The 26,726-nt window shown below is 36.7% G+C and overlaps 1 protein-coding gene across 17 annotated transcripts in view; it reads right to left on the bottom strand.

The window, feature by feature from the left end:
* KHDRBS2 (KH RNA binding domain containing, signal transduction associated 2) overlaps window positions 1–26,726 on the bottom strand; it is a 299,809-nt gene that overhangs the window by 221,524 nt on the left and 51,559 nt on the right. For all 17 annotated transcript variants that reach the window (XR_001863635.1, XR_001863645.1, XR_001863632.1 and 14 more), the window contains exon 3: window positions 14,458–14,574. Coding sequence is in view for 1 of the 17 variants with exons in the window: in XM_008637626.2 (XP_008635848.1) it covers window positions 14,458–14,574 (117 nt within the window). In the remaining 16 variants the exon portion in view is untranslated. The remainder of the gene's footprint in view (window positions 1–14,457; window positions 14,575–26,726) is intronic.

Raw genomic sequence — 26,726 nt, 5'->3', positions numbered from 1 at the left:
TGTTTGGTCAGTGGCAGGGCAGAAGATGGACTGCAGAAGCGAAAGCAGAAAAGGACCCTGATAATAAAACCATTTCCAAGGCTTGAATGGCCTTGGCAGGTAGAGGGTTGTTTATTTTTTCCCAAATTACACATTATTCAATCTCTAGTAGACAGTATTCTTTTTGGGTGAAATCCACATACACTTACTAGCTTCATTAATTTTTTTTAGAAGTCTATGTTTTCTGATGTACCATGAGAGAGACAACACTATACCCATATTAATTCAATTATTCCTTTTTACTGAGGTTAAGTATGTTGGTCAGGATACTTCTTTTTTTTCAAAAGTTTATAATGGACAAATGATGTTATTAAAAATATGATTACCTTCTGTTTTCAGAACCATTTTTAGTTCCAGAGTTCACATAAAAATTGAAAAGAAAATTATATGCTGTCCTGCAGAATATTTTATACCACATTGCAACCTACATATTCTCCAAGAAAATATCACTTTATATTTCAACGTTCTTTTTATATTATGTTGCAAAAGTACTTCATGATGTCACTTTTACAAAAGCTACTTGACAAGTCTTTCCTATCCATGTCAAAACGAACTTGAAATGCAGTATTTAGTATTTAAGGGCTGATCACCCAAACCAATCATCTGCCAGAAACATGTTAATGAAATGTCTAAAAAGAACGCCCCAACCACTTCCAAAATTGTATTCATATTCATAGGATTTTGGAGCAACAGAAAAATAAAGTGAAGCAATTAAAAATGGAGATATAATAACAATTTTCATTGTAGAAGACAGTCAAAAGTTAAAAAAGAGATAATAAGATAATGATATATAATTACATAATAACTGCAATTTGCAATTTATTATGTTCTTTTACACATGATCATAATCAATGAGAGCCAAGTAGCCTATTTTTTATTTTTTAATGAAAATTTAGAAAACTATAAACAGTAATCTAGTACTTAGGAACTGTTATTCTTACTTACGAACTACTACTCTTACCCATCTTTGGTAACATTGAGCTTAATGCCTGATTAAGGTAAGAAAAAACTTACTTTTTTTTGTACAAAACCCTTGTCTTTCTCAGGCTCAATAAAAAAAGTTCTCTGCAGTGATGACACCACAGCCTGTCAAAAATTAATCCCACTCAAGCCTATTAATGAGATATTGATATGCATATGAATACATTAAAAACTATGGTACAGGACAAAGAGTGGGAAGATTTGGAAATAATAATAATAATCTAACTAGGTAAGAATCGTGCAAAACTGAAAACTATATTACTGATTTTTTTTCAGACATAAAATGAGACAGTAGAGATTTCCTAGACTGGTATCTATTTGAGCAGTAAAAGCAGAAGGGAAATAAATGACATTAGAGATTTTCTTCTACTGAACCCCTTCCAAAGTCACTGAAGAAGCTACCTGACCATACCAGGTCTTTATTTAAATATGGGCTCAAATTCAAAGGCAAGCTTTATGATCACACTATCCATGAAGATAGACATAAACATTCAGGCTGGATATTGCAGATCCAGGTATCTTTATGCCTTCGCAAATTAAATCTGCATTTTTATCATAGAATAATAGAATGGCTTGGGCTGGAAGGGACCGTCAAGATCTTCTAGCTCCAACTGCTCTTTTTGGGTAGGGACACTTCCATTAGACCAGGTTGCTCAAAGTCCCATTCAGCTTGGCCTTGAACACCTCCAGGGATGGGACACCCACAACTTCTCTGGGCAACCTGTTGCAGGTCCTCATCACCCTCATCATAAAACATGTCTTCCTAATGTCCACTCTAAACCCACCCTTTTTCAGTTCAAATACATTGTTCCTTGTACAGTCACTAAAGGCTCAGGTAAAAAGGATTTCTGTGTCTGATTTGTAAGCCCCCTTTATACATAGAAGGCTCCTCAGAGCCTTCTCTTCTCCAGGCTGAGCAACCCCTGCTCTCTCAGCATGTCTCCATAGGAGAGGTGATCCAGCTGTCTGACCTGGTCTGGAGCCACTCTAACCTGTCCATGTGTTTCACATGCTGGGAAGCCCAGAGCTGGGCACAGTACCCGAGGTGGGGTCTAATGAGAGTGGAGTCACAGGCAGAATCTCCTCCCTTGCCCTGCTGGCCATGCTGCTCTTGATGCAGCCCAGGATGTGGCTGGTTTTCTGGACTGCAAGTGCACATTGCTGGCTCATGTCTGAGTTTTCATCCCACTATTTTACTATACTCCACAGTGATATATTACCATTGCTGGCTAAAGAAGTAGCTTGAGGTCGTTCTTATGAAAACGGGGCGTTGCACACATTGAAGTAGTAGTCGCACCACATGATCTCAGGCACGGACCTGAGCTAGCTCAGTGACAACACTGATCACTGCTGGGCTAGGCAGCAGAGCCAAACAGCCTCTCGTGAAGGAGGGCAGAATGCAGCAGTGAGATCACCTGCAGTGACGTGAATAGCAGTGCATGAAAAAGGTGAAATTTCTCCTGCTTTTATGTCTGAGCTTACTGAAACTTCAGAGACATGCACATTGTTTGCAGAACTTAGCATATCCATGTCAGGTCCACACCAAGGACTGTGCAGGTACAAAAAGAACAACTATCTAAAGGGTTAGACATTGTCCAGATTAAACAACACTTCTGAACTGAGAATAAAGTAATAAACAAGACAGAAATAAAATTCTACCTTAAAAAAACCCCCAACAGGAAAGACCAACAAACCCCAAACACATGTAAATAACTACAAGCAGCTCAAAGTTCCAGCTAATGACTACAGCAATCCAGTCACCAAAGGCATCTAAAACAAGTATAAAAGAATAAACAATATAGAATTACCACTTTATGTGTAGTCTCAGCATTTTTGGTTTTATCCCCTGAGATGCCAAAAGCTGACAGAATAATTGCTAACATTTCCAATCACTCAGATACACTCATACTAGTCCAGAAGCACACGCATCTTCTTAATGACACTCAACTGTGGCCAATTCAACATATAAAGGATGACTGTTCTATTTTTTAAATTAAAATGAGAGCATACATCACAAATCACTCACAGAAACAAAGGAACAAACTATCATAAATATGTCATGGTGAATGGAAGAAATCCCAGTTTTTCATGCTCCATAATATTTGAGTCTTAATGTAATAATGCTTTCTTTAAGTCTAAAAACTCTTTTCTCTAATTTACAGAAAACGAAAGAAATAAATCAAACTCAAGATAGAAAAACCCATTAGATTGGTACCACCTGTTACAGCTTTGTTGCAGTTCTTATCTAAAAAGATTCTTAGATTTCCTTTCTGGGATCTGGATTCTCTTCTAATATTTGCCTACAATACTCCTCCTAAACTTTCACCCCATACATAAAATGTATTCTAAGACATAAAAGAGTTGTCCTTTTTTTGTTTTTTTCTTTCTAATGATATTTCTTCATACAATTCAACAAGAAATCTTTCCACATATATCTTAGCAAAATTTAATTAGGCATGCTGAATGGAGACATGTTACATATGCTTCTGTGCTAGCCAATGTATTATGAAAAGTTATTTGATACTGTATTTCATAATATACAGTGATAACTTACATGTGAGCGAAACAAATTCTGTCCTCAATCATACTAGCTTTTTCAATTATCCAAGAATATTATTTGCTCCTCTTTCTCCTCTCAATTTTATAAACCACTGAATACCATTCCTAAAGCCAGGAAATGACACTAGATGAATTAATAATTCATTGTAATATGACAACTCCTAGATTTCACTGCTGTACTACATTGTACAAATAGCATAAAACAAAACGTGAAAATTTGCCCTTATTGCTATATAGTATAAGCAAAATTTATAGCTGTGACATGGAGAAGCCCAGTTTGGAAACAAAAGGCCATACAACAAATAACATGGTCTATGGTCTACCATAAGTTCTTTCTCACTGAAGCCCATGTGAAAAAAGTAAGTTAAGTTTATATATCAGGGTTCTTTTCTGCATTCTTGCTCTACACTTGTAAAATCCTTGCATCTATTTTTAATTATAGACTACTCCCTTCATTAATACATTGCCAGTATACATTTGAAATGTATTTCTGTAGATGTATTAAGCCAAAATTCCATACAGTCCTAATGTTGAATAACATTTTTTTTGCTATACTTGAAGTACTTTCGGAACCTTTTTAATAAACTATTCTAGCAATCCATAGTACTGATATATTTCAATTAAATGAATGTAACCATTTTCATTTAATCATGAACTTGCATTAAAATTATTGTAGATGGTTTGTACCTATAGATCATAATGCATATTATATATTCTATACACTAAGCAGAAGAGTAATAAATGGTAAACCCTAAAGAAAAAAAAACCCATAGGAGTTACTGTATGTGAACCTCATTTAAAAACCTCCACATTTTATAAGTTCATCCACTACATTTTTAATAATTTTATGCAGAATATAAAATAGTAATGTTTCCCCTAAAAACTTTAGAATAAGAAGCAGTGATAACTGTCTGTATCATGAAAGGGAAATCTGCAAATCTGCAGATTCAGTATGTCACTCTGCTAATGTAATAAGAAAGACAGGAAAGAAGGTGGCAGAGAACAGACAAAACCAAAGACAGCCATTTCAAATACAAGAATTGTAAAACACGGGGACTCATATCACAGAGGCATGGACTCACAGAATGGTTTAGGTTGGAAGGGACCTTAAAGATCTAGTTCCAACCCCCCTGCCATGGGCAGAGACATCTTCCACTAGACCAGGTAGCTCAGAGCCTCATCCAACCCTGAACTCTTCCGGAGACGGGGCATCCACAAGTTCCCTGGGCAACCTGTTCATGTCTCACCACCCCCAGAGGAAAGAATTTCTTCCTAATATCTAATGTAAACCTGCCCTCTTTCAGTTCAAAGCCATCACCCCTCGTCCTGTCACTACAAGCACTTGTAAGTAAAGAGTCTCTGTCTTTGTTGTAAATGTACTTTGTTGTACTTTGTTTGCAGCCATCAGCTACTGTAAGGCTGCAATTAGGTCCTCATCCCAAATTATCCAGGGTCTGGATCATGAAGGGGGAAAAAAAATAATTCAAGGTTTAATATCACATCATTTTTTTACCACACACTTGTCAGCACCATGACTGAGCCTTCTACTTAAAACTAGTTGAAGAAAAAGCTTCCCATATCTAACGCGGTGATGATTGCAAGAGATTAATTTCTGTAAAGCATGTTTTAGCAGTTGCGGCTAAATCTTCAAAAGAACAAACTAAAATATTAATTCTGCTTGCAACAGGTGACACCCAGGGTCTGGCCTTGAAATAGTAAAACAGAATTAATAATTTATTGACAAACTATTTAAGAGTACACATTTGCTACATCAATTTAAACGAATGTGCAATATTACTTTTGGACTTACATATGTAACTGTGGATCAAGTCTCTTAACAGCTAGAGACTCAATATAACCAGTGCTACACTGGAGTTGAGAGTTATATGGATGGCTAATTACATTTTTAATTAAGGAAGTACGACTTGCTGGACGTTCCCTAGATCTCCTTATTCTATAAACAGACCCCCAGAGAAAGACTAACAACGTAATACAAAGGAAACATCCCTTTTCTTTCTCTCTCATGCCAAAAAAAAAGCATTTGGTAACAGACTTTTTCAATATGAGGAGATGAAGCAGGACCTGCAGCTGGACAGAAAAACAGAGAAGTTTTTATTTATTTTTTCACCTCACTTCATAAAAATGACTCTGAAGTGAATTCTTTACAGTCTATAGACACCCCCTAAATCATTCATCTGTTGGAGCACTGAAGAACAAACACACAGTGCAGCCATTGACTTTCACAGCAGGGTTTGTAAGCACATGAAGAAGGAAAACTTGCCTGTAAGGCCAAAATCCAGCAAAGCATTTGCACATTTATAAATTTAAAAAATCCCAGCTGTGTTCCTATGTCTTCTAAACACAGTTTATGAGAGCAGGGTCCAGTAAGTGGTGGGGTTACTTCTAAAGACTTGTTTTCAAAGAAATGTCTCAGAGACTGTGAAAGGCAGAAGATGACAGGAGGCAGGGATTAGGGTAAGGCTTTGTGTTGATTTTAACCACTAACTTCCACTCCTCCTGTCTCCTCCACGAATTCTGCAAAAATAAAAGTTCATTCTATTTTGGATTATAAATGGACTTGATCTGATTCAAACCAATGGAATATCTGAGTTCATATATAGATACAATATTGTATCAGTAAAAAAATAGGCAAAAGAGCCTGAAAGCCTTGAGCACATCCACAGATGTAGGGATAACAGCTCATTCATCTAAACTAAGAAAACTCTGAATTTAGTGCAGTAACATGCTGCGTTTGTAAAAAGACTGGTAATTATCAACAGATTAATTCTCTGTAGACACCTCTAAATTAGATGGACAAGAGCTGTTATCCTTTACTGTGGGGAAAGTAAGAATCTGAGAAATAAAGTCAGAGCTGCACAGTGGTGGAAACTAAAGGAAAACTTTACAGTCTTGCACACTCCAAATGGATATGGACTCCATATTGGATTGAATTCATGTTCATCTCCAATCAAAATAACAGAAACCAGAAAAATGAGGAAAAAGTAAATAGTATCACTTGCAATGCTAATTTCATACCTTCTGATTTCACTGCATATTCAAAATTATAACTGTCAGAGATGCACATATGCCTTACTTTAGCTATGTTTGATAAAATACAAATGTATCTCACACTCAAGCACTCTTGGAAAGAAGCTTGTCAGAGAATACTTCTCTGTCAGAGAATTTTTTTCTTTCAGAGAAGATGAAAGGAAGATGGGGTGGTTTTTGTTGTAATAAATGGCTATAAACTCAAATTAAATCTGTACAGATTTCCTTAAAGCTATTATTGAGAAGCCACAAATTATTATTATGGATTGCATAACAACTGTACTGCGATGAAGTTATATCTCTAAAGTTATATTGATGTTGGGTAGATAAATGAAAAAGGAATGCTACACTACAACAGTAATCAATCTGAAAAATGATCCAGAGACTAACCAATGTCTCTGAACAAGAGAACATTAATCCCTGATGGAGATATTACAGACTAAATAATATCTAACTTAGCAATCTAAATTCTACTCACCATCTTCCTCTATTATGTTTCTTGTGGAATTGAATTTCAGGGGACTCCAAAGAGTTGTTGCTCCAAGTCTGATTTTTTTTTTTTTTTTCATTATTATATTTAATTGTGTGCACTGTAATTTAATTTACTGTAATGCTGCCTCTATTGTGGCAATGCAAAATTCCTTGTAAGAGTAGCCCATTAAAGTTTATTAAAAGTATTTATCATGATCCTCAAGAGTACAGATAACATTATGCATGGAAAACTGGGATTTAATGTAATTGTTACAAATAATTCAAAGCAGTTCCTTCTGCGTTATCTATATGTAAAACAGGAAGAACAATAATCGTAAAACAAAACTCAGCAAGATCAAACCTGGTTTTTATGAAGCTGCACGGAGATAAATAAAATACTTTGGAATGTAAGTCACTGTTCTGAAAAAGTACAGATGGGAAAAAACATCACTTGGAAAAGATAGTCAGTCCCCCAAATTGTTGTAAGCAATTGAGTTAATTTACTTTAATTTCCTTGTCTCTCTTGTTTTATCTTCCCATCTCTATACATGAATGCGCTGCTTTATTTCCTCCCATGTTTATTTTTTTTTAAGAAAACTCACTGCCTGACAGGCAGTTAATGCCAGGACTCACCCTGACAATACTGTTCAGGATTGCAAATGCCACGTGCAGGAGAAGGGGATCTCCCAGCTGGGTGCACAACCAAACACAATCAAACCTCTTGGGAGACACGAGGCACAGGAGTGCCCCCGCGGACAGTGGCAGAAACAAGACACTGTCAACGCGCACCAAGTGGTTCTCTCCAATGGAATATGAGTGAGCTGAAACCAAGAGGAGTTTGGCACAGGTCTGCATGTGAAACTCAGACTTCTGGGTGTCAAATGGGCACCATTGCAGACACAGGGGAGACTGCAGCTGAGTCACTTGGCAGCATGTTTCTAATGCGTAATACATGTGTACATATTCAGAAAATCTTACAATATTCCACAGACAAAAAATTTAAACTGCTTTCAGGTAAAAAAATTACTAAACATTTACAAGTTGGCAAAACTGAAAGCATGTTAATTTTCACTACTTCAAATAATACATATTTTTCTTTGCTAAGGGCTATCTTTAATCTTTACCCTTCCCACAGTTCTCTCTTGACACTTCTTTGCCTTGCCTTCTTTAAAGTTTCATGGTCTTCCATCACCTTCAACTCAGAAAGAATAAAGCTGAAGCACTACCTCAATCTTTTGCCCTTTGGAAGCAGCCTAATTTTGTAGAAAGCAAAGAATGTGTCCCATCTTTTTACACACAGCAGTGTAAGTCTTACAAATGTCCCGTCAGAACAATGAAATATATAAGTCTGTTTTAACATTACATTCAAGGGAGGCAATGAAGACTTTTAATATCACCACTGTGTTACATCAGTAATAAAAGAGCATCTGCTTGAGGTCTGATGTGATTCTTCTGTGATGACAATGCAATTTTCTTAACTATCAGCTTCAGAGTCTGAAATTTTTAACAGAGAGCTAAATTGCCCTCTTGGCTATTCTGTTTTGAAAATGTCATCACTAATTACATGGAAGCATCACATCACTCCGTGAACTGTGCTAGTAGGAGATACTTGAATTGACATAGCTTGTTGAATCCTTACAACCACTCTAACACCTCACTCTTCAGATTGGAGCTCTAGTTTAAAAATTAATAGAGAACTATTTGGAGATTGCACTTGAGTTTCATTTACTCACTCAGGTAGATACGAAGAGTGATTTATTCCTTGCACTGGTCATTGGCAAAACTGCCACTGGCTTCAGCAGTACAAGAAATGCACTTGGGACTCCGAGAGTGTTAGAGGAGATCTTATGGACCTCCTTAAGCATCAAAGAAAAATACTCCAACAATTTTCAAGTTTTATTTAAATTACAAACATTTAAAGTACTTAAATGAGTGTCCCACTTTCCTGGTTGTTTTAACCTGTCTTGGCATGTAACCAATCTATGAACTTTAATTTTTCATCAGTACTTAATACAGGTCTAGGGTAGGAAGATATGGTAATCTCAATTTTTCTACCAATTTAAATTTTCAAATTTAAAATAAAACCTTGTGGTTCCAATATTCTATGTGTATGAAGAAACTTAAGTCTTTTTTATTTAATACCAAACAAATTCACTAAAACTAGAATATCAAAAAGATCAGAGACTTCAGTTCGGTTTCTTTTAATAAGCACACACTTGCACAAACTGTTCAATATTTATAGCTTTTTTGAAGAAATCACAGACAAATAAGTTACAGAATCAATGAGGCAGACTGTTTCCAATATTTACAGCCCAAAGTTTATAGTCCAAAATTTGTCTCTGAGGGACAAAAAGGCCATGAAGTTTTTTCATTTGCTCAATTTAGGATTCTTCTCTCCTGGGGAATCTTTACTGAGCAAAACACCACCAGAGCAACCTTCACCAAGGTCTTTTCTGTTACCTTTGCCTCAGGGAGACACTGGATAAGAAGTGGTAAGGAGATAAATATGATGCTCCTGTGACCCAGCAATTCCTGATGGCTAATTCTTGACTCTGATGATAGTCCAGATCCTGCACCACTAAAACAAACTCCAGTGACTGGGGAACAACATTTACCTTGTGCAACAACCTGTGTCCCTTTTCAGAAACTGACACTGTGTACATGTGAGTATCTGATCACACGAAAATTAGCTGCAGTAAATTGGGCTCTAGCTATAATATTAGAATGCTCTAAAGTCTGCTGACACAAACTCAAAAGTACCATTTTTTCTAGTGCAACTAAAAAATTTCCAGCTGCCCTGAGGGCAGCATCAGGTTGCTTACTGACACACATAAACGACTTCTCTAACAAGACAAAAAATGTCCTGTTCACGTACTCCTGCCATGCCCAGGCAGAAAATGCAGAGAACTGGAACCTGACTGGAGAAGTCAACAGACTGCCCCAGTGCCCAATCTTCAGACCTAGATTCTGAAGTGCAGGTCAGAGCTTACAGGCAGCACAAACCACAAGTCACATCTCCAGAGAAAAGATTTTTCTAGAACTTGAGAGACTCAAGCAAGGTGAAAGTCACTGTTCCAGACAAGGAGCTGCACTGCCTCATGTATGGGCAGGAAGCAGTAATTTGGTGGGTTCTGATACTGGTATCTTTTTCCAATCTAGGTACCTTTTTCCAAACCAAAGAATGGTTTGGTACTGATGCTTTGTCTTTACATGCTGCACAAAACTCAGCAGGGAAAAAAAAAGGTGGTATATCACCCCCATTTAGGATATGGAATGATCTGGAGGCTTATTTAAGTATGACTTGAGAAGGCAGCAGGTTTTATATCAAAGTGAAAGGAACACTGTTGACTAATTTGGTGATAATCACAAAGTAATTTTACTTCAGCTATACTCCTCTTAAAATGTAAGTGATGTCAACTCCTTTTAAAATGGAAGTCCTACCAATCTGTAGAAACATTTAGGAAATGGGTTACAAATCGATCTTAACACTTTTGAAGTGACTGTGCATCTTTTGGGGATAGAAGAGCTGAACATTAAATAGCATGGGAATTTAAAATGGTTAAGAGACAGACATCCCTAGTCACTGTGTAGGAGAAAACAGAAGGAACTGGCTAACACAGAGAGACTTAATGCTCAACCATGAATTGGAGCAATATATCACACACACATCTTTCCTTCTCCACATATACATACAGATAACAAAGCTTACAAAAAGCTTACCTTAAGCCTAACTCCCCTAAGCAAAGTCAGAGTGTTACCCATCCAGTCAAAAAAAGCAGACCCATCCTTAACCCAAAAGGAATTGCGTAAAAGACTCTTTTCTCTGCAGCAAGATGGACTATGTACTTAAATGAATTCTAAAATTCAGAGAGGGACGTCATTGTAAATCTCTGACATAAATATAACAAACCACCTTTGTAAGGAAAAATCCATGCTGCAAAGAAACAAATAAACTTGAGAGAAATGGAAACAAATGGATTTCCAAAATTTTACAGCACAAACTGTAAGAGCCAGGCACTACTCTGCTGCAGATCATTTGAAACTGCATAAATTGAAGGAAAAGAGGCAGTTGCTCTTTCTAGCCAGGTTCTAAACCCAAAGTTACCAGGAGATGCCTGTTAACACAGATAAGCTTTCTGATATATATGGAACTAATAAGGCATCTCCTGGAGCAGGTATGAAGACAGGACCATTTGAATATCAAGAAGGGAAGAATTAACCCTATGGAGCCAGTTAACTCTTTTGGCCCAAGGGCCTCATATTTTTGAGCTTGATTGCACTTTAGCCAGCAAGTCAGACAGATAGCTAACTAATGGAACCTGCAAAAGCTATTAAACAAAAAATGTTCCTTTCTGCCAGGAATGTGGTGCTACAAATGTTCTTGGGAAAGGCAATAGTCCCATAGAGAGCAGAGAGGCAAGAGGCATAAATATTAAAACATGCAGGAATATGACAAGAGATTAAGAGGTTTATGACTCCATATCTAGAGAGAATCTCACTGAACAAACATACTCTTTCTGTGCCAGAGGGAGGATAAATGACTGAAAGCACACAGTTTACTGTAATATCCAAAAATACAAATTTAGTTAAAAGGATGTGGCTGAGAAGCAGAGAAGACAACTTGTTTTTTTCTAGGTGTTGCACTCTGGGTAACATGGGAGTTTTCTGAAGAAAAGAGAGGAACAACCTTCTGGAAACAAGCTGATTTGCACAGGTGCGAGGAACTGGTGAAATGTATGAGGGGGCAGAGAATGCAGGGACATAAGACACCTAAGAGAAGCAATGGAAAAAGCATTTTTCATGAAAGTCTCATCCACATGACTTCTCATGAATGGATTCTATAGGCATCTCTAAGTTTAGACAGCAAACAAAAGAATGAAAAGTACGTGCTGAGAAGGTGATGCACAAAAGCTTCCCAAGGACTAGGAGCCAGAGTAGTAGCTCACGGCATAGTATCGACAGCTTTCAGGAAATTCTAGTTTCTAGACAGAAATTACATAGATTTTTCTTGAACACTCCTGCAAAACAAAGATTTATCAGCCAATATACATAAGCTGATTTCTTTTAAGGTACAAAACCCCACAAAAAGTCTCCAGACTTTGGTAATTTGTATTTAAATCAATAAGAAAGTACTGTATAAATTATACTAGTGCGCTTGTTTTATGACAACAAAACCGCTTTAACCAGAGCAAGTTGTATTTTCCTTAGCAATGTAGCAATCCACACCATTATTTATGCACAGAGTCAAACATATTTTCGTTACATTTTACCAGTATTTCAACCTAGACCAGCCTCTCTGAAATGCTAATTGTAACTATTACCCATCCCAAGATCATTCTCACTCTCTTTCACTTGGAACTGAAAACAGTGATGCACATGGATCAGATAATTCCTACCTCTCACTGTAATTGCACAGGGATTTTGCTTTCTTTTGAGTCAGTAATGTCTAAATTGGATTAAGATAAATCGCTTATGAGCCTTTCTCTACAGACATTGCTTTCATGACTGCTATATTTAATGCCAGTTTACCTCAGAACTTCATTTTTTACACCAGTCTTACAGAATGAGTTTCCATGAGGTTCATACTCAATTTCAGATTATTCTTAAGGACTAAATACCCTATGAAGAGGAAAAGAAAATACCCCAAATTTTGCTGACATACTCATGAGTGAATGTAGAAACTGTCGTGCTGGCACTGTTCACTATGATCAGACGAAAATCAAATGACAGGATCAGAAGAGTGACCAATCTCAAAATCAGAAGACTTAGTCTGTCTATTAATGTGTTTAAACATCTTTACACTCCCCTGTCTGGGCAATTGATGCTCTTGGCAATAATAATCTGAGTGGGTGGTTGAGAATGGAGTGAGTGGGCATCAGATGTAGCACTGATGTGAATTACTGCTACTTAGCAGAACATACACTCTCTCATCCAGGGAAATATTTTTTTATTATTTCATAAGTTAGACATAAGTAATTAAAATATTTTACCCGTCAATACTTGGAAATAAAATCAATAGTGTATTCAAAAATTATTATCTTATAATCATAACTGAAGTGTCACTAAATGTCTGACTCAAATGTCATAAAGAAAACGCTGAAAAATTAAATACAATCTGTGTGCCTAATTTGCCTGGTTTGTGGGTTTCTTTTTTTTCAATATTGCAATTGCAGACCTCATAATGTCTATGTGATTGCTGATATACATCACCAAGACCAAATAATGCCAACCAAAAAATCCTGATTGGTCTTTCCTTTATTTTGGCATATTATTGCTTTCATAATTTTAGCTACTGAGATTAATGACAGAGGTGACAGAAAGGAAAGAAGAATAATGCACAACACTACTGAAGGTCATATACACTTAAAATACAGTGAAATTAGCATTATTTCTGTGTTGACCATAATACTACTGTTCTACAGACTCTAAAAGAAGATACCACAATGCACTCAGTATATTTGGGTCAAATATAGATGAAGCTTCCTTAATGTCCTGGTTTTAGTTGGGATAGCATTAATTTTCTTCCTAGTAGATGGTACCCTGTTGTGTTTGCGATTTAGTACGAGAATAATTAATACTGGTAACACACTAATGTTTGGGTTGTTGCTAAGTAGTGTTTATCCCAAGCCAAGGACTTTTGAGTGTCTCATGCTCTGCCAGTGAGGAGCTGCTCAGGAAGCCAGGAGGGAGCACAGCCAGGACAGCTGACCTGAACTGGCCAAAGGGATATTCCATTCCACAGAACATCATGCTCAGTATATAAACTGGGGTGTGGGGGGAACTGGCTGAGGAGGAGTAACACTTACCTGCAAATAAATACTATGGGGCATTGACTGGGCTGTGATTTCAAACAGTTTGTTTTTTATTTTATCTATAGTGCATTTTTACACACATTTAAGCAAAATGTTCACTTTGTTATCTTTTCCTAGAACTATTTCCTGAATAAATACTCAAAATATTAAAAAAAAAAAAAAAATCTCTAAAGAAACAGAAAACAAAAGAGAAAACCCATTTATGTATACCAGTATTACAGCAATAATATATACAAGCTGTACTTTCTCAGGAGAAAGAGACTTCTCTCAGAACAAATGAACTTAAAACTGGTTTCTCTTTTAGGTGAATTATTTAAATAACAGTGGTAATATTGCAGCTGTGGAGGTCCAAGCAAGGCTGGCATAGCAAGAAAAAAATTATATTTAAGCAATTGATATAACTGGAAAAAAACAAATTAGCCATGGACTAAGAGTCTATTATAGGCCTTTTAATTGGGTCATTAATGAACAGACAGGCAATCTAAGTGTAACACCTAAAACAACATCTATTTCAACACTAATTGCAACCAGAATCCAGATACAGTACCTTAGCTTTATCCCTCATGGATCCTTTTCCCAGGATGGACATTTTTGCACCTGTTTCTTCTTGTAATCGCTTTAAAGAGTTTCCTCTTGGTCCAAGCAATTTCCCAACAAAATTGAACTAGAATGAAAATAAAAGAACTTTTTAAGACCCACAGGTACTTTTCCAAAAACTTAATAAATAAACATGATGATTAAACAAGAAAATTTTACTTCCCTTTAAAAGAAATACTCCTACTTAGCTCTGAGCCTAACTGACAGAGATACAAGACTGCACAACCAAGATATTCACCCATCTAGTGTGAAAGACAGTAAAAGCATTCATGGTTTATTGGAACCCCAGGAGGCGTCTCTCTAGGACGAACAGGCCAGTGGCCACTAGGATTAGCAAACTGCTAAACAAGATACCTGTTCATGAGATGGTACTGGGGAAACCCAGAGAATGCCTAGGTTCTTTCCCAAGTAAGCCACCTCTACTGGCAAGTAATATATCCTGCAAACTTAGAGCTTTAGATAGATTTTTAGGAATTGATGCTTCACACATCGACTTGAAAACAAGCTCTGTTCTGTGTATCGGCTTCAAATACCTGTTTTGCCAGCACCAGAACAAATCACAATCAATAGATCTGGTAGATATTCAAGGGCATTTTCTAAAAGGATTTTGTAGAACGCTGGGCTTTGTCTGCCACGCTGCTAATATTCCTAATCACTGCACACTTCATGTTACTCATCAAATAGTTTTTTCTGTATGAAGAGGAGAGATGCCTACAGAAAATCAAAAGACAGAACAATCAATAAATGAGGTGCTAATATCATGTCGACAAAAAGTAGCAAAAAGGGGGGAGTCTATTATGTAATGTGTTTATTCTGTAATCAATAGTCTCTTCAATTTATTTTTTTTTATTTTTTCCAGCATCCTTTAAAACGCTGTGGTATGTGGTCTTCAGAAGCTGACTGGAAATCATCAGCACTTGCTTAAGATGCTTCTGAATTATGTTCAAGTCTGAACAGACAGTATTCTGGTCTGGCTTTCAATGAAGAATAAACATAGCCAAAGAAAAAAGGGTGTAATTGTATCAGCACTTCCTTGGTTTTATTTTGGAGAGAAAGAATATGACAATAAGAAATATAAATCAAGAAAATTTTGCTGTCAAAAATACACACAAATGTCTATAAAGATGTTATAATATATTTTGTTTTGCACTACCTTCTGTTTTGAAAATGGAAAAAATGTGGAAATATTCTTGTTTTCACTTTAACCAGCAAGAATGTAACAACACAAATGCATCAGCCATGTTAGTAACACCCAAACTCTGAATTATGCCAGGTGCTCCAAACCCCAAGCTGGCTTTTAGTCCAGTGTCTTAATTAAAAATCATTTGTACTTCCTTCAAATACTGGTTAAACTATCTAAGAAAGTAGTATATAATCACAGGAAAAATAAATATGTAAGGCAAAATCTACTGCCACTTAAACCAAAATAATTGATTTCTGCAAAATAATGTGTCTGTGAGGGAAGTAATAAGTGGTAACATTTGCAGGAAAATTCAGCATGATTTGAAGCTCCAAAAGCAGATTTTTCAAGCTTGTGTGCTTGTACTTTTTTTCCAACTCTACTTGTTGAATTAATAAAAGTTATCAACTCTTCAAAATAGGGTAGGATTTAGAATCAATGATCCAATCAAGGTATCAACAATCCTATGTCTTCAAACTGTTGCCCTGTTTCTTCCAGGGCAAACTTCGCTTAGAAGAAGTTGTTGGCTTCAAACTGATTATTCAATTTTGTATGAAAATAAACCAAACAATGAGGAAGAAATGGCAGGAACTGAACTTTAATACTAGACTTAATGCATTGATAGATATAAGATTTCAATAATCACCCATCCCCTGTATATAAAGGTTTACTAGAGATGGCTGAGCAAACAGCAGAGCTTTTGTTCCTCTGCAGGGACCCCCTTACGGACAGAAGGGAGGGTGTCACAAGATACAGCACCAAATCTTTTGTAACACTTACACATCACCAATCAGACAAGAACCATGTCCTGCTGCATCCTTTCAGTGTTTCTTAATATTAAGAAAAGCTACCCCTCAAAAGGTGAAAGAACGATAAAGTTATGTAACTTCAGAGGAAACTATGAGAAGGCCAACCAAAGCTTGATTACATTTGTTCTCTGAATGGAATAAAACTATTAAAATACACTCTGTGAAGATTTATGTTGGCCATTTATATTTAAGCACTTCATAAACTGTCTAATCATTACCTTGACATATTGCTGCAAAGGAGCAGCATGGCCAGCACAGGCCATGTTACGTACTAAGTGGATTTTAATCACTTCCCAAGAAATAAGTGGCTGGGGATTTTAATTCTATTGATTATGCAGCAGACAGACATTTCATCCACTATCTACAAAACACATATCAGGAAGGAAGCAGTTATTTACAACTAAAAAACTGACGTGCTCTTAGTTTGGTTTTGTCTAAAGTTGCAGAAAAGCCACGGCACTGCACCAGGCATCCTACTGTTGTGCTCAGTCTTTCCAGCATCAGTCTGGGGCCACTGGATATCCTCAGCACCATCTGTAATCCCAAAACTCCCCAAGGTCTGAAAGTACTGGTAGAGTGACTTTAACTCAATTACTCAGGAAAAATTATATGCTTTATATTATGTTCACACAAAAGTAAAAGCAGCACATAAGAAGGAGGACGTTGCAGTGAACAGCACAAATTTTAAGAAATCTGAAACACAATTTCTCTTTGTTTTTTAAACTAAGATATGCTAGGCAGAACCGATCTTAATACTGGAAACTTTAGGCTCCAATTACAGCCACACGCATGCACATGCAACCTGAGCATAGAGACAGTGAAGGAAAATGTGGAAACTCAGGCAGTTGGACTGCACATAATGGTGAGCCTTGCCCACAAACACACATTCCTGGTACAGCAGCTGTAACTGCAGATCTTATTCTGCAATCTCAGATCCAATCCAATTCTGCCATGTGTACAAATTTTCTCCAAATAACAGCAGCTCTAAGTCTCTGGAATAATATCTGGTCATATTAGGAGAGGATAGCTGAGAAATGCTGACACACAGGAGAGTATTAACAGAAAGCTTTCACTGCTGGGGAGCAAACAGACTTCCACTTGAAAAATATTGTGTTACTAGATGTTTTTATAGGTGGCTTAACTTTTCAATCATGTTTATGAACATGAACTAGGCTTTCTGTTTGCTTGCAGAAACCCTTCGTGGTTTACGGCAGAGATTTTGTTTATTATCTTCTCAGATTTTCTTCTCATCTGTCTGGGGGAGATGATGCATGTCTTCAGGGGAAAATGATCAGGTGAAAGCAGGGGATGCTTTACTTACAATCAAATGCACATGATGCTTCATGTATCAACAGCTGTGCAATAAACCTTCTCCTCTGCAAAATAAAACCTGACAGAGAATACAGGTCGATAGATCTTTCCTTTATCTACACCCAGTATCTCCAGCATCTTCCCCACCCAATATATACACACAGTTTCAGCAGATTTATCTGCATCCTGATTACTTTCACACTTCACCTCACCAAAGCAATCAGACAGTTAGGTGCTCAAAGCCAAAACTCTGGCTCCTCAGTTTTCATCAAAGTTTTTGTTCAAACTACCTCAGGACGGCATACCACAGGTATAAAAAATCTTAGGTATAGTTTACAGCATTATCATTCAAGCCTCAAGCTAACTACAATGACTGGTAGAAAATGCATGTTTACATTTGGAGGAGTATTTGTTTCCCTGTTTGATGCAGCCTGAATACATTTCTACTAGAACGGCAACATTTCTTACTTTATAAAATCTAATTTAATAGGGTTTTATAACCAGACCCAAGGAATATGCTTATCATTCAGAAAAAATGTTTGTGTCAGTGACTGTTTCTGTTTCGTACACAGATCAGTGTTCACAGCAGTAACAAACCTAGATAAATAACCAATAGGATAAGACAAATGGTTCCAGCTGTAAGATAAAGCAGAACAAAGTCCTGAACTGGGAGAAGAAATTAATTTCTTCTAGAAGCAGCAAAACAGAAATGGCCCTGGCTTGACAACATGAAACAGGTTTGTTATTTCTCAGCGTGTTTTGTTCAGCATTGCTATCGGTTCCTTTGTGGAGAGACAAAGTGTCACTCCATTTTCAGAGCTACTTATCCTCACAAAATCCTGTCCTTATTCATGGAGAGCAGGAGGGGGGTGGGGGTGGGGAAGAATCTTTCTAAATTCAGTCCTGTTCTAAAGAAAAGGGGAGAAGACAAAGACAGTCATTCCTGAATAAAACCTTACTGCTTGAGACCTGCCTATAATTAAGGTCCTATTCTAGGATTTCTGATAGTTCATTTAATTCAGAATAGCATTAATTTTAAAATATCTCATCTTTCTACATGCACAAGGGACTTCATGTTAAGGAAGTACTGGACTATTATGAAGGCAAATTTTATTTTTCTCAACATTTTGTAAGCATGACAATGCCTGTAATAACATGCTTTAACTTTTGGTCAGCCCTGAACTGGTGAGGCATTTGGACTGAGCATTGTGGGTCCCTTCCTACTGGAACTATTCTCTTCTATTCTCATCTATTGCTCAGCAGATTCTGCAGAGTTCAGGTTTGTCTCCCTCTATATGTGGCTGCTTACCCCATGCAATATCCGGTAGTTTTGGCTTTAGCAAAATTAATTTAGTGTTCCAGATAAACATGCAATGTTATTTTTTACAACAGCAATGTGATGTGATACTTGCTGTCTCTTGGAGAAGAGCTTCCGAAGACACCTGTTTGGTAGGACTGAACTTCGCAGGGCTCTACTTTAGCAGGGCATGTCAGGAAACAGCAAACAGCAGAAGCAGAAAATGAATGTACTCCAGAGAGGCCCTGGAGATCTACTCCAACGAATGTGTGCTACTGCTTTCTTACAGTGTAGTATCACAGAAATGTCTCTGCAGCGACCCCAGAACCAAAGGAGAGAAGGAGAAAGCTGCCCTTTCCTACAGAGCACATTGGGTCTCATCTCTTTGTTAGGCTTTGAACAATAACCCAATGCCAGGCTGCGCACAGAAAAATTAAATGCTCAAAGGGAAAACACAGCTTCTTGAAAACTCTAGGCCAAATTAATTTCAGGTTTAAATCAGTGGAATCACTTCAAAAATAAATTAAATCTGATTAAAAAAGTTGATTAAAGCTACTGTGACTAGAAAATTTACCTAAGAAATAAATGGGGTTTTATTACATCTTTTTTTATCTTGAGAAGTGCTGGGAACTTGTATTTATGGTGCGCTTGAAGAAGATGCTGCAATACTTGTATGGCTATTTACTAGCTCATTGCAAGCAGCTATATCTACAGTGAAAATATATTTTTGGCATAATTCCATGAAACAGATGGTCAGCAACTCCAGACAAAAATCTTCTAGATGTAAGTCTACACTGAGATAGGAAAATATCCCCTCACTTTACACTTTTAGTAGTTTTCAGTCACAATTTTGGTAACAAGTTGTGGCATTCAAATGAAGTAATTTAAATGAGCCTTAAAATGAAAATAAATTTTCTGATAAAAAGAAAAAAAATTGGTGTCTGATATACCCTCATTTAGTTAAACTTTCTTAAGTCAGGAAAATTTGCATGGCTCTTTCTCCAATACATACATTAGTGGTGTTATTTATTAAAATCTGCTCATCTGTAAAACACCCAAGCATTTTATTTCATGTGTTTCTATTTTTAAATCTACTGTGAGGTAATTGAGGAAAAGCCAAGGAACAAATTAAAGTTGTGGATCTATATTAAGTCCTCAATTAACAAGTTGCTAATTGCAAAGGGTTTATTATTTAATTAGAGAGGTATCCAAAGAGATTAATTGTACCAGGCACTGCACAGCCATGCGGGAAGACATGATCTTGACCCTGAAGAGCTGTCAAGTATGCCAAAAAAACCCAAAACAGGCATTGCTGAATGTATGTAGCTACTATTGCTTATTTGGATTATGAGGAAGTGACTGCTGAAACTACTGCTATTAAAATCATCAGGCTCAGTTACCAAAAAGGATATTATTACTCAAAGCAGGTGCAGCATCAGCATCTGCTGACAGAAAGACCAGACCAGAGCCTGCTTTTGCAACTCAGAAAAGAGAGAGAGGATCCTAGTGTTCAAGGCAAGGCTGGATGGGGCTCTCGGCAACCTGGTCTACCAAACTGGTCACCAGTCAGAGGTCGTGACTGATCCCAATCCATGTCTCTAAAAGGTCGGGAAGTTCTCTGATGGCTCGCCACTCCTTACTGGGAAACTGTGTGAGAAGAGCAGTATTTTTAAAAACTGCAGAGTATGCAGACTTTCCTTTGTACTGAAGTTGTATTTTATTGATTAAGGCAAGAGGGTTCTTTAGGACACAAAGCTACCTGGCTTTTAACATTTATTCTATCCAAGCTTGAAGTAGTCAACTTTTACTATTTCCAGGAAAATAAAATACAAAGTAAGTAAAAAGAAATTCTTGAAATTGTGTGTCTAAGACTGGCTCATTTGCAAGACATTACCTAAAATGGTATTTATACAAAGGCCAACAACTCGGGCTGCAGAAGTGCACCACTGAGCTTTTGCCGAAGTGCACGAAGAAGTTTATACTGAGTATACTCACAGGTATGGAGATAGGTACCAAGATTACAACACTTAAAAGCACAATCAACATTTGGCTAATTGGGCTTATTACTCCCACAGATACACAATTTACCGGTCACAGCAATAAACACCATCTGCTCTTTGCTAACTGGCAGCAACCTAACAACTTTTTTCTAACTTGAAGAGTTTGTAATGTAAAAGGAAGATCTAAATAAGTTTTAATACAGTGGGACTTTCATGCATATCATCTTACTCTTACTGAGCTGAATATGATTTCATATTATGTGAAAGATTTCTCTTTGCCAGATGTTATATTTGCCAAGATAAGCTCTAAGTCAACAAGAAACAGGGTAAGTTAGGGTTGAATACCCAACCATAAAAATAATGCATCTTTCCCATATATGTTAGTAGACTACTCAAATGTAGCATAAAACACAAATTTCTTATCAGTCAAGGAAATTATAACAGTTAATTTGGACCCAGTGTGTTAATGAACTGATTTAACATACCTCCTTATAGTATCTAATTTTGTAGACACCATTGTATTAAATCACAAATGGCTTATGTTAATCTAATTAAAAACTCTGTTAGTCAACTTGATTTTGCCTTTTGCTATTAAAGTAATTATACTTACAGCAGCATTTAAGTATCAATTTACATATACTGAGTACTATGCAAACAATTTTATTCTCAAGTCACGTTCATAATCAAAGCAAAGCATTACTTTAAAGTGATTGACGTATGCGAACTCACATAGCTCTGCGGAAATTAAACAAGCCTGTGAAAGCACTCCAAAATATTTTATGAAACTCTGTTTTTTTCACCTTCCCCTGCAACATAACTGTGCTTCAGACTTCGTTAATGTAACACAGAAAAAAGTACTTTCAGGACAACACCTTGAAAGATCAAGACATACAGTATGTGACAAATGAGATGGCAAGCATGAGCTGGAGGGCCTGAGTGGCTTTGAATAATGCAGGCTGTAATAACCAACAGTCTTGCTACTGAGATACAACTCCTGGATGAACAAAACTGCAGTTTGGATGCCCCTACCTGATAAAATATTAAATGATCTGCTAATTTTTTCACTTGCACCTTTTTTCTTATTCTCGCACCCCAGGCTAAGATCTGATTCACACTTAGAAGAATATTATAGAAGTAATATTGAATTCTCCTCTAACACAAAATTAAGAAATGCCTCAGGTATATTTAATAACCATCTTGTTTAAACTTAATATTTATTCCATCACAATTACCTTGCTTTAGCACATCTACAACCTTCAAGAAGGATGAATGTGTTCGCAAAATACATATTAAAGAGAGCCACCAATATGAAGGCAGGGAATATTTTTGATTCACCTTGTCAAGACAATATGTCCCGAGCTCCAGCTCGTCAAGGGAGCTCTCCTGGAAGGGTTGAAGTGACACAGTTAGCCATACCCAAATAATAGACTTGGTATCTAGGAAGATGATTCAGGGTTTGAAACTCACTTTCACAGTGGCACCTGACCAATATGTGTGACTCAAGTCTGTGTGCTGAATTTTCAAGCACATTAGTCCCATTTCCACACTCTCCTCTGCCTTGAGCTGCTGTTCATCTCCAGTTTAACTGCCTCATTCATTCAGTAACTGTGTGAACTTTGGTATCTCACACACATTTACATGTACAAAAGCCATAAATTCCAGGTCTGGAGCTCAATGCCTAGGTCCTGCAATGAACAGAAGAACAACTTCTAGTCCTCTTGGGAACCTGCATCTTCCAGTACTCTTTCATGTTCCTCCAGGAAATCACTGCATTCAAGTGTTACAAATGAGGAAATGTTTTGATTTGCAACACTCAAGCATTTATACTCCCTGTCTGTCTGCAAATGCAGTAGGCACTGAAACGAACTAAAACGATGACAACAAATATGTGACAAAACTACATGAAACAATAAGGAAAATTAACTTCCAACAGACACTGAGGGGAAATGTCAAGTGCAAATTTACATGGAACATTATGTTCTCTGTAAATCTCAAAAGTGCTTTGAAGCTTTTTTATTTAATAAAGACCATACAAGTCTTAAACACTTAGATTATAGCAACATAGAGGAAACAAACGGATACATTCTTAAAGGTAAAAACTAAGGATTTGTTCCATTTACTGGCAATGTTTTCCCACCGCAAATTTATTTACAAAAAATTTTATTCCCCTTAAAACTGAATACACCTATAAATATTACGGCACCAAAATAAGAACAAAACAGTGCACTTCAACCTGCAGCAACAATGAAATCAGTGAACAACTATTCACTCATGTAAACTTCTCCACCTAAAACACTATACAATGATGCTGACAATTGAGCAAACACATTCTCACATTGACAGCACCATCCTCAAATCACAAAGTGGTATATATTCTTATATCATTAGATTAATATAAGCAACTGTTTTATGAAAAGATTATTTATTTTAAAATCAGTGTGTAACATAGAATTTTGTGTAAATCATTATATTCATAGAGATTTGCCTCAGATGACAACTTTCGCCCTTGCCATGTCTTTTCTTATGGCATGTGGCATTCTGCATTTTGTTATAATTACAACAGAAAATGGATATTCTGAAATGTAATTTCCAGACTAAGGTTTGTCAAATGCTTGTAGATGCAGAGTATGGGCATTACGTGTTTGGTTATTCTAAGGCCTGTACATCCCCCACTTAGAATAATGAAAGCAGCTGTCTCATTAATCTTTAGCAAATATGAAAGAAATTAACTCCGTGCTTGCTAACAAATATGGATGCCCAAATCCTAAAGGGGCTTTCAGCTGATGAATTCCAGTGTCACAGCAGTCAAGCCTGGTGAGCCTAGAACTTTACTATTCTCTCGTAAACATCACAGAATATTTATAACCACGACACAGAGACCTGTACTGGTGGCTCTGAGGAGAATGTGCATCCTGTGGACCCCATATGTCTGTGCAGACTCCAGAGACACATTAGCAGCAGCAATTTGGAGTCCTTACATTAAAAAAAGAAACAGCCAAGGGATGCAGGACAGAACTTCTAGAGATGAAATGTAGGTCATTTGGGAAGTGAAAGCTGCGACCTGCGCGGCAGCAGCCTTTGCCATGTTCTCACTATGGCAAGTGCAGTCTCAGAGAGATGGGGATGCTCTGAAGCAAAGCTACAATCACAGGCTGAAACAGAGGTGTCAGGACGAAGAACTGGGAGACACCTGGAACTGAGGCCACATCCAGGATAGGAAGAGTCTGTACAAAAAGAAAAGATCTGCTTTGAAGTACAAGGGATCCAGCTGTGGGTATGCCTAAAAACCAAAGAGATGGCATATGCAGGGTATGGAATAATATTTAACTCGATTCTTAAATTCAAGAAAAAGATATTTTTAAAATCTGACATTGTATTCAAATAAAGGAAACAAAAAAGACCATAAACTATCAGCCAAAAAAAAACCCAAAGTCAAATCCACACACAGCAAGTAAGAGAAAACTTTGAGCAACAACTTGGAGAAGTATAAAAAAAGAAAATAAAACACTATTCAGAGACTTGGAAGCCAGACAGAGAGCTGGTAGGGCTAACAGGATGTTCAGGCTATAAAAGGAGGATTCAAGAAAGATGAGGTCAGAACACAAAAATAAAATACTTTTTCTCCATCTGGGTTCATAATGGAGGAAACTGCGACAGGTGGTTGGGAGGAAGGCAGTGCAAGAAAAATTTTCTAAGAATTTCCAATTAAATTACTACAAATCAGAATAAACAATACATTTAGTGAAGACTAAAATAAATACATTAGACAGGTAAAAAGCTAAGATGGCTATTTTAAAGGGAAATAATTTCTCAGGCATCTGTCAGGGTTCTCTAAAGAACAAACAAACCTGGACAAGAAAACAAACTGATAACCAGATACCTGATTTCCAAAAGACCAGGCTGGCATGGTATTAGAAGGAAGGGCCTCTCATGGAAACTGAAAATGTGTTTAAACACTGGATAAAATTTGTAGTAAATTGTCAGTATTCACACTGAGAGGAATTAATTAATCGAGTCTTTCAGAGATTCAGTACGAGACTGAAGCCAGACAAAGCAATGAACAGTGAGAAAACAGACGTTACTGATGATGCTAAGGTAAGTCAAGGCTCTGAAGGCTGGACTGGCTATAAAAAACTACATCTTATGATACTTGGTGATACAATTACAGCTGAAAGTCCGTATAAATAAATACAAAATATATCAAAAAACATTCCACCTTTATAAACAAAATGATGTGCTGATTCTAAGTCCTTGGAAAGTGTATCAAGAAAAATAACACCTCAGGGGGAAACAGGAGACCCTTGCAAGCAGCAAGAACCAGCACAAGAAAGCTTTCTGTACAGGAATCCTCCAAATTTGAGTTTTAAGAAGGATTGACCAGAAGATTCACCAGAAGAAATGACCCTGAGCTCAGGAGCTTTGTTGGAAGTTGGGGTAATATTTTGGGGATGTATCTCTGCATAGTTTGACTTGACTCTATTTTGGTTTTAGGCATCCAGTGCTGGTCACTGCTGGAAGAGCCAAACCACAGCAGAAGTCATGCAGGAAATAGATTATCATGTCATTTGCAATATTTTGCAAGAGTTTGAAATAGTCAGATGTAGTGAAGCAAGTATTATCATCTTTTTATAAATCACATGCTATGATCATCAGGTGAACTGTCATCAAAATGTTGCAAAAAGTCTTAGAAAAAAACAAAACAAAACACACCAGCATTTTGTTCATACTGTATTATACTGCAGAAGTAATTATATGTTTATGCTAAATTTCATTTTGAGATGTATTACAGTCTCCTTTCAAACTTGAGGTGTACATACAGAATTCTTGTATTTTAGTTCAAACATAATTGACTGAAGTTTATCAGAAATATATTTTTGAATATATTGAATATATATTTGAATATTAAGCTCTAAAGATGCAGTTTTGACAGTGATCTGGAGTTGTATCTAGAGATTTTGTTCAGATGCAAAGACAGCAATTTGTAACAGTGATGGCAATTAAATAAATTATATTCTTCATTTAAATAAGTTATCATCCCTGAAAAATTAACTACAATCGATCTATGGTGGCATGTTTTCTTCTGCTATTCAGGAAGAGATGTCAATGTGTGGGGGTTTTTTTCATCCAGATAGAATATGACAAATTAATGAATTCCTTACATTTCTTCAGACTGCAACTTATAAAACTAGGCTGAAGGCCTAATCCTACTCCTATATTTGTCCAGGAATTCTCATATTTTTAGGATGAAGAAATGGATGCAATGTAACTAATATGGATGTCATAGAATTATTGCTTAACACACTGGTTCTCATACAACTCACACTCATATTGGTCTGCTTCAAATGGAAAAAAAAAAGGAGAGTGCAGAATGGGGTTGTCTCTGCTTTTTCCTATTGATTTACTAAAAACATAATGATTAATGATCTGACATATACTTTATAAGACATAATCTAAAAAAAGGTTATTATTCATCTCCTGTAACCTTAATTTTCAAAGATAGCACTTTATAGCTTTTCAGTGTAGATTTAGACTTAGTTGCTAAATTGAAAGTTATATATTTGTGAAATAGCCTTTTCAAATAGTAACATTAATTAAAATTCCTTTTTAACTTTGTCACTGAAA

This window comes from Corvus brachyrhynchos, unplaced genomic scaffold (genome assembly GCF_000691975.1).
Source record: "Corvus brachyrhynchos isolate BGI_N302 unplaced genomic scaffold, ASM69197v1 scaffold136, whole genome shotgun sequence".
Taxonomy (NCBI): domain Eukaryota; kingdom Metazoa; phylum Chordata; class Aves; order Passeriformes; family Corvidae; genus Corvus; species Corvus brachyrhynchos.
The sequence above is the reverse complement of the archived record's forward strand: the minus strand, read 5'-3'. Positions and strand labels throughout refer to the sequence as shown.